This window comes from Garra rufa, chromosome 4, assembly GCF_049309525.1.
Source record: "Garra rufa chromosome 4, GarRuf1.0, whole genome shotgun sequence".
In the NCBI taxonomy this organism is placed as follows: domain Eukaryota; kingdom Metazoa; phylum Chordata; class Actinopteri; order Cypriniformes; family Cyprinidae; genus Garra; species Garra rufa.
In genome coordinates, this window is record NC_133364.1 from 5574709 (window position 1) to 5584676 (window position 9968).

At 34.7% G+C, this 9968-nt stretch overlaps 1 protein-coding gene across 1 annotated transcript in view; it reads right to left on the reverse strand.

The window, feature by feature from the left end:
• plekha5 (pleckstrin homology domain containing, family A member 5) overlaps positions 1-9382 on the reverse strand; it is a 195897-nt gene extending 186515 nt beyond the window's left edge. Inside the window, exons 1-3 of the mRNA XM_073838461.1 lie at positions 9255-9382; positions 9072-9148; positions 8491-8548 (exon numbers count right to left, since the gene is read on the reverse strand). Of these exons, the coding sequence (XP_073694562.1) occupies positions 8491-8548; positions 9072-9148; positions 9255-9346 (227 nt within the window). The 5' untranslated portion in view covers positions 9347-9382. The remainder of the gene's footprint in view (positions 1-8490; positions 8549-9071; positions 9149-9254) is intronic.
• Positions 9383-9968: the final 586 nt, after the last annotated feature.

The following is a 9968-nucleotide window of genomic DNA, read 5'->3' on the forward strand; positions in this document are numbered from 1 at the left end:
GAATAAAATGAAATTTAAAAATCATCATTAAATATTTACAAGCCACAAACGAAACCAACTAGCTATGATGTGTAATACAAAATTATAAAACTTTGATTTGAAGCAAAAAATTCTAATATTTAAACATAAATTTGAATATTTGAAGAAAAAAATATATAACAAACAAAAAGACAAATTAATTCCTTTTCAGCAGCACTGGTTTCACAAGTATTTTTCGTAAGGATTTAAAAATAAATAAATAAATAAATAAAATACAATAAAATAAAATAAAATAAAACAATTATAATTAAACAGTTACAAGCCACAAACTAAACCAACCAGCTATGAGGTGAAATACAAAATTATAGAACTTTGATTTGAAGCAAAAAATTCAAATATTTAAACAGAAATTTGAAAATTTGGAAAAAAAAAAAAAAAAAAGACAAATTAATTCCTTTTCAGCAGCACTGGTTTCACAAGTATTTTTCCCATTCATTTTTGCGTAAGGGTTTAAAAAAATAAATAAATAAAATAAAACAATTATCATTAAATGTTTACAAGCCACAGACAAATCCAACCAGCTATGAGGTGAAATACAAAATTACAAAACTTTGATTTGAAGCAAAAAAATTCAAATATTTAAGCATAAATTTAAATATTTGAAGAAAAAAAATCTAACAAAAAGACAAATTAATTCCTTTTCAGTAGCACTGGTTTCACAAGTATTTTTTCCATTCATTTTACATAAGGATTTAAAAAAATAAATAAATAAAAGAAAACAATTATCATTAAATGGTTACAAGCCACAGACAAATCCAACCAGCTATGAGGTGAAATACAAAGTACTTTAAAATTATGGAGAACTATAAACATTTTGGGAAAATAAATAGCGAGCAATATTTTGACATTTATTTCAAAATATGCACATTGATATAACTCTTTAAGAAGTAGATAGACTTAAATGTTTGTTTCTATTCTCTGATTGGTGGAGATTCCTTTGCAGAATTATGGGTAATGTTGTTTTTCACTAGGAATTCCACTGTTAAACACAATTGTGACTCTGGACCACAAAACCGGTCTTAGGCAGCATGGGTATATTTGTAGCAATGGCCAAAAATACATTGTATGGGTCGAAATTACTATTTTTTCTTTTATGCCAAAAATCATTAGGATTAAGTAAAGATCATGTTCCCTAAAGATATTTTGTAAATTGTCTACTGTAAATATCTCAAAACTTAATTTTTGATTAGTAATATGCATTGCTAAGAACTTAATTTGAACAACTTGAAAGGTGATTTTCTCAGTATTTTGATTTTTTTTGCACCCTCAGATTCCAGATTTTCAAATAGTTGTATCTCGGCCAAATATTGTCCTATCCTAACAAACCACACATCAATGGAAAGCCCTGAATAAATCTCAATGTCAAAAAAATTGACCCATATGACTGGTTTTGTGTTCCAAGGTCACAATTATTTAGAAATAAGTTGAAAGCAGGTTAATGGCTTTAACAAAAGCAAATACCATTAATTAACAACCTCGCAGCTCACATCATGTCTGTCCTTAACCTTTTTTTAAATTATTGTTAAAAATCAATTCCCCTATGGAGAAAATGAATGGCATTTTAACTTCCGGAACCCAAATTTGACAAAGAGTCAAGTGACAAGCTTGACACATCGCCATGGAAATGGAATGTTGTACATTCTAAAAATGTTGACGTTTAAAAAAAAGTTTGAACATTCTAAACTTACGTGTTTAAAAAGTCAAAGGTCAAGTAATTCCAATTTATATCCACCATATTCTTCCCGTAAGAGCGTAAGCAGCCATTTGTTAATTTTATGTGTCTGGCTTTTGATCTAATCCACGTCCAGCTATTTTTATCTGTACAAAACAGCTCGCTTTGCTGCTTGACTGCAAATTGGTGTGTCTTACCACATTATATTAATGTATTATCTATTATGAACACACTGGTTTGTAGTGCAAACTGTTTTAACATTTACTGCATTCTTAACTAAACAGAATAAGTCATTTTCCTCTGCCAATGTTCAAATAAACAAACACCACCGCCTCAAACTCACGTCACTGGTTAAGTCAGTGTTGCTATGACCCATCCAAAAACAGATGCACACACACAGACACACAAACATGAAAAAGCATATTTGGAAAGAGCACGCCACAGTTGAATAAGTGACCTTTGCAACTTTCCTCTCTCCACACGTCGCCACATCGCTCCATTTATTTCCCACTCCAGCCAGAAATGCCCCAGAAAAAAAACAGTCAGATTGCATCACTAAAACAAGTACACTTAAATAACATCACATAAAAGGTTATTCCATCCAGTCAGATGCACTCTCGTTGAGAGTAACCTCAGCTGCTCTTTGGAGTGCATGTTATTTCACCGCATTCCCCCTTTAATTTGCAACACAAGGCATGAGCAAGACACGGGGAGGGAGCTCATCTCTCCGCCTCTTGTTGCGCTGCCCAATCTGCGGCCTGTTAGGCAGTAGGCGGAAACTAATGACCAACGTGAGTGTCTTCATGAGCTGTTTATTTTGCAGCATTCCCAAGACACTGCAACAGCTGCCAAGCAAAAGTAGGGAAAAAAAAAGAGAAGCAGTCTTCTGCTAGCCGCACAACAACGGCGGCCTTTCAATCGCTGCGACGGCCAGCGCAACCTCTGCTTCACACGCCGCTCCAGATGTAGACCGCAGGTCATCTGCTTCACCATCTCAATTATTCGGCATCTTCCATTTCAATGAGCACTGGAGAGTATTGTAGAGCTCCAGAAGAAAATATCCCATTCGTTGTGTCCATAGAGACACTGGTATTTAGTGATAATGCAAAAAACGTTCCGTAGAAGCCACAAATCGAAGTGATTTTAACAAAAAAGGACCAAATTCCAGGTGCAGAACTACATCTGATATTAATCCAAAAAAGAGATCCAGCCATCAGTTTTTGTTTTCACAAAAATTAAATTGCATCAGTTGATTGCTCAAACACAATAACAAAAAAATAATAATAAATAATAATAATAATAATAATAATAATAATAATAATAATAATAATAATAATAATAATGTGAATTACATCTTTTTGTGAAAAATCTAGTCTTTTTAGGCTTTAAATATTATTACTTATATATATATGCATTTTTTTTAATTGGAATCAATTGAATATTTAAAACAAAGCTCAAGCTCTACATTTTAATGATTGCCCACTCAAAAATAAATAAATAAAATAATAATAATAATAATAATAATAATAATATTGTGAATGATATACGTCTCTTTAAACTCTAAATATATGTGCATATTTTAAAATATCTGAATTATCTGAATATTATTTAAAACAAATACATTTAATTATATATATATATATATATATATATATATATGCATTTTCTTTTAATTGGAATCAATTGAATATTTAAAACAAAGCTCAAGCTCTACATTTTAATGATTGCCCACTCAAAAAAAAAAAAAAAATAATAATAATAATAATAATAATAATAATAATATTATTATGAATGTTGAGTCTCTTTAAACTCTAAATATTAATATTTGTTCATATATGCGCATATTTTAAAATACCTGAATTATCTGATTATTTCAAACAAATATCTACATTTTTAATGATCGCACATTTAAAAAAAAAAATAAAATAATAATAATAATATTGTGAATTATATGAGTCTCTTTAAACTCTAAATATTAATACTTGTTCACATATGTGCATAATAAATAAGCTTTCTATTGATGTATGGTTTGTTAGAATAGGACAATATTTGGTCGAGATACATCTATTTGAAAATCTGGAATCTGAGGGTGCAAAAAAATCAAAATCCTGAGAAAATCACCTTTCAAGTTGTCCAAATTAGGTTCTTAACAATGCATATTACTAATCAAAAATTACATTTTGATACATTTACAGTAGGAATTTTACAAAAAATCTTCATGGAACATGATCTTTACTTAATTTCCTAATGATTTTTGGCATAAAAGAAAAATCAATAATTTTGACCCATGCAATGTATTTTTGGCTATTGCTACAAATATACCCCAGCGACTTAAGACTGGTTTTGTGGTCCAGGGTCACATATATTACACATTAAAACAGTTATAAATACATACCAACTTCTGTAAAATAAACTTTTGTCTGTTTGTGTATATATTTTTTTTTTCTTTTTTTATACATATATATTTATATTTTATACTTAGAATTAAATATTAATGTATTTTTAGGGAGCCAATCGATTCTCAACCTAGCCTTACTATTGATGATCGATGCTTCTGGGAAAAGCAACCTAGGTTAGATTTCCTAAAGAACCATTTATTAAATAAGTCCTTGTGAAAAAAACAGGCTGGAAAAATGTGGGCGCTCACTGCTGTTCTCTTCTGGGACTAGAAAGTGTTGCGAATGCTCTGCACGGCGGCCACAGCAAAGCCTGCATCTGAGCGTCCTCTGGCTAGCCGAGCTATTCCTGGGTGACACAGAAAAAGCATCCTCACACGCTGCAGTGCTTTTTAAGGAATTCTGACAGACTTGAGCCAATGGATCAAATACCACAAGCCACTTGCTGCTCCGGGGCATCGCTCCTTCTCGACTCCCCGAGCGACTTTGTGCCAGTATAATGAATGACCCCATATCACTCTTAATCTCTGGCCGGCCGCCATCTGCCTCTGTGGTAACATGAGCGGGTTCCCCATTGGTCCCTACGCTCTTGTCCTTCCGAGTTTCTCGTATCACAGAGCGTCTTAGATCAATATGAAGATCCAAAGGAGTATTAAAAGTGACAACAGTCTCATTTCAAACAGTTCTAGGCCTCCAGGTATCATCAGCACAGTAATAAAGGAGTCCAGGGAGTCTGTATGCAAACTATAATCCATAGAGATGATGATAAAGAGATGCATTTGTTGATTCTGTCCAGCGTTGCAGTTTGAGATTGCAGACAGTGATGCAGCATCCACATGCCCTCAGATGTCCAGAAAGGCTTCAGCTGTCAATCCTGACGTGATGAGATGCATCTTGAGTTTTAGCTTGAATCCCTGTGTTAAATCAGTCTCAAACTGCTTCAGAGTAAATGCTACAAAGCACACACCATGCATACAAATTTTGCACGAAAGAACACAGGAGGCATATAAACTGACTAGTTTAAAGCAGAATTAACTAAAAAAAAAAAATAGCGAAGTGGTCAAAAAGTCATTCATGAGTTCAAAATATGAGCATTTGTTTGCTAACAGACTGACTTTAGTCACAAAAGATGACAAAACGAGAAAGAAAAAATGGCTTTGAGGCCATTCATGGTACTACTGTACATTTTTGCACAACAAATCATGACAAGAAATTGTTTGCATGACACTGCTACTGATAATGCAAGATGCTACACTAATAATATTGTTTGGTCAATTTAATGCATGAGTGACAAAGAAAATCAAGCAATTTTTGTAATTTTCAAAGCCGTCAACCAACAATGTCTGATGCGAATGCATATTAATGCATGTTTGCATATTAAAATAATATGGTTGCAAATGAAGTGCACTGCTGAAATAAACACTTAGTTAACACACTATTTACTCAGCAACCACAAGGTGAAACATCTGATCTTGATCTGATGATACACTAACTATTGATGTAAATAATCTCAAAAATAGCCAAATAAAATGCCTGTTATCTACCAAAATGAACACTTATTCACATACTGTTTACTGAAAAACCACAAAACGATTTTGAGATTGGCACACATTCAGGTATTAATCTGATCATATGCAAATAACTGATGTAAAAAAAAAAAATCTCAAAATAGCCAAAGAAGATCCCCAAAATCAATCAAAATTAACACTTATTTCATATAAAACACTAAAAATGTTGTAACTGGGACAAGCTGAAGGTATTAAACTGATAATATGTGAATTATTGATGTGAATAATGTCAAAATGGGCAAAGAAAAACCCCAAAATCAATTAAATTAACACTTATTTCATATACAATACTAAAAATGTTGTAACTAATCTGATAATCTGCGAACTTTTGATGGGAAAAATGTCAAAATGGCCAAAGAAGATCCACAAAATCCATCAAAATTAACACTTATTTCATATGCAATACTAAAAATGTGGTAATGGGCACAAGCGGAAGGTCTTAATCTGATAATATGAAAATTATTGATGTGAAAAATGCCAAAATGGCCAAAGAAGATCCCCAAAATCAACTGAAATTAACACTTATTTCACACACTCAATAACCACAGGTTGAAAGTTTTAATCTGATAAGTGATAATACCCTCATTATTGATGTAAATAATCTCAAAATGGCCAAAGATCATCCCAAAAACCAACCACAATTAACACTTATTTCATATAAAACAACAAAAATGTTGTAACCGGCACAAGCCGAAGGTATTAATTTGATAATATGCAAACCATTGACGCAAATACTCTCAAAATGGCCAAAAAAATCCAACTTAGCTCATTTTTAAAACATTCACATCTTAAAATAGCCTGAAAAGCCTCATTCACCAATTTTAGTCTCGGCTTATTTCATACAAAAACACTAAAAATGTTGTAACTGGCACAAGCCGAAGGTATTAATCTGTTAATATGCAAACCATCAATGCAAATAATCTCAAAACTTCCAAAAAAGATTCAATATGCTTCGTTTTTAACACATTCGCATCTTATAGCCTCATTCACCAACTTAAAAAGCCTGTTACAGTCTAAAAATATCAACCAGCTCTTCTCCACACCCAATCGAACAAACCAAGTCCAGCTCAGCGAATGAAAACCACATGAAGGGTGCAACAGAATTGTCTTGAACTACACTAGAGCTGTACAGACAGGGGTTAACAAATTGGTATTAATCTGATAATATGCCAATTATTGATGTGAGAAATGTCAAAATGGTCAAAGAAGACCCCAAAAATCAATTAAAATTAACACTTATTTCATACAAAAACACTAAAAATGTTGTAACTGGCACAAGCCGAAGGAATTAATCTGTTAGTATGCAAACCATCAATGCAAATAATCTCAATTTCCAAAAAAGATCCAATATGGCTCATTTTTAAACATTCACAGCTTAAAATAGCCTGAAAAAGCCACATTTACCAATTTTACAGTCTAAAAATATTGATCAGCTCTTGCCCACACCAAATCGAACAAACCAAGTCCAGCTCAGTGAATGAAAACCACATGAAGGGTGCTACAGATTTGTTTTAAAATAGACTAGAGCTGTACAGACAAAGGTTAACAAGTTGGTATTAATCTGATAATATGTGAATTATTTACATGGAAATGTAAAAATGGCTAAAGAAGAACCCCCAAATCAATCAAAATTAACACTTATTTCATTTAAAACACTAATAATGTTGTAACTGGCACAAGCAAAAGGTATGAATCTGATAATATGCAAACTATCAATGCAAATAATCTCAAAATTTCCAAATAAGATTCAATATGGCTCGTTTTTAACACATTCACATCTTAAAATAGCCTCATTCACCAACTTAAAAAGCCTGTTACAGTCTAAAAATATCGATCAGCTCTTCTCCACACCCAATCGAACAAACCAAGTCCAGCTCAGCGAATGAAAACCACATGAAGGGTGCAACAGATTTGTCTTGAACTACACTAGAGCTGTACAGACAGGGGTTAACAAATTGGTATTAATCTGGTAATATGCAAATTATTGATGTGAAAAATGTCAAAATAGCCAATGAAGATCCCCAAAGTTAACACTTATTTCATATAAAACTAAATATTTTGTAACTGGCACAAGTGGAAGGTATTAATCTGATAATTTGTGAATTATTTACGTGAAAAATGTCAAAATGGCCAGAGAGGACCCTCAAAATCAATCAAAATTAACAGTCATTTCATATAAAACACTAAAAATGTTGTAACAGGCACAAGATATTAATCTGATAATATGCAAACCATTGATGCAAAAATCTCAAAATGTCCAAAAAAAGATCATTTTTAACACATTCAGTTTAAAATAGCCTGAAAAAGCCACATTCACCAATTTTACCGTCTAAAAATATCGATCAGCTCTTCTCCACACCCAATCAAACAAACCAAGTCCAGCTCAGTGAATGAAAACCACATGAAGGGCACAACAGATTTGTCTTAAACTACACTAGAGCTGTACAGACAAGGGTAAACATGATTCACTCAGTGAAAACCAACAAGTTGAGCCTGTTCAGCCAACAGAGCTTTGAATCACACTGGCTTGTCAAGCCCTCCGTCACCCTCACGGTAATTACTTTTTTTCGTAAACGGGGGAGGGAAAGAGCTCTAACGACCTGTGTGTGCCTTCCGTGTGCGAGCGGAAGCATTTCTAGAAACGCTATGGCATGAGTGTGTATATGTATGTATGTGTGTGTGTGTGTGTGTGTGTGTGTGTGTGTGTGTGTGTGAGGGGGCGGCGATCTGAAATCACCGCCGCCACTGCTGCTGTCAAACAAGCAGGCGAGAGCCAAATATCCTCCTTCCGCCAGGAGCCGAACCTCCAACTCACTTGATAAAGCAGCGGGCTCCTTCGAACGTATATCCTTCTTCCCATCCGGTGGGTAAATCTGAAAAGGAGACACGAGGACAATGAGTTTTGCATGCAAAAAGCATCTTTCTAGACAGAGTGACTGGCTGCAGCGGGCAGCACATTTCTCATCGTGCCCGTGATCTGCAGTGCTGTTCAATGCCCACAAGCACTGCTCGCATCTCTATGCTGCAGATCAACATGTAAACCTGGATCACTCAGCTTGCTGTAGTGACAAGAAACTGCTGGATTTTAGGCATTCAATGCTCGTGGAAGTTTCAAAATAGAGTGGTTTGAGGAACACAAAGCATCTGCTGCAAGCTGTCAAATGAGCCAATGACAGCTGTCAATCAAAAGCTAGAAATGACCATGCAGCCCTACAGAAACGAACGCGTGCAGGTGTGCTGCATGCATGCAACGCGACGCAAACGCGAACGCACTGACATTGCGCGCGTCGCGTTCTGCCACAGCTGCGGGTCTGCAGCTGCATTGATTGCATTTCTCGTCATGCGGTGATTTTTCCACAACGGAAAAGACGTTGAAAGGCGTTAAAAGCCTCTTACCTGGAGTTTTTCTGTGCCCTGTAATGACGGCTTCTCCCGTGACTGGATGCAGCCAGGTTGTGCTCTTCGCTTCTTCACTGTTGGGTGAGAAGAAAAAAGGGGGGGAAGAGAAGGTGAAAAAACAACCGACGCGAGGCATTCGAGCCGAACCGAGCCCCAACTTTCCATCCCGCTGATATTTACTTGATAAAGAACACTCGTCCGTCCCGGGTCACGCCGTAACTCCATGAGGAAGGCAGGCAAGACAGCCACTCCGGGTTGAGGTCCGCCGCCATGTCTGAGCACTGAGAGCAGCGCTCGAGCTGCGCGCCTCCGACCCACTCGCGCGTACTCGGGATTCCTTAGCAACGGTGTCCAGGGCGCAGGCGGGAGAAGCAAACGCGCCTCTGGGGGGCGGGCGTACGCGCGGACCAATGACGTGACGCGCACACGCGATTTATTTATTTAGTATTTAAGTTACGTTCTTATTTATGTTTGCCGGATGTGTTTGTGTTTTGTGCTCCTAGAATATAATAAACCTTGAGTTTGTTGTTAATAAACATTGCAAAAGTTTACGGGGTGTTTGTTGTTGTTCCTTTTGAATTTTTTTTTTTTTATTATAACATTGAAAGAATTTTGTAATCTTCTAAATAGTAAAATTAATATTTATTATAAAGTTACAGTTCACAATAAATAAATTAAACATTATTTTTTTTGACTGGATTTCGCAAGAATATAATAAACTTTGCATTTTAGAAAATATCCATACAATTTATATTATTATATTATTATATTTATATATATATATTTTTTTTTGTAATAACATAAAACCATAAATACAAATTAGAAAAACAACAGCCCACAGCCCCAATTTTTTATTGTATTTTTTAGTGTTTTAGTAATTTTTCTGTCAACTTT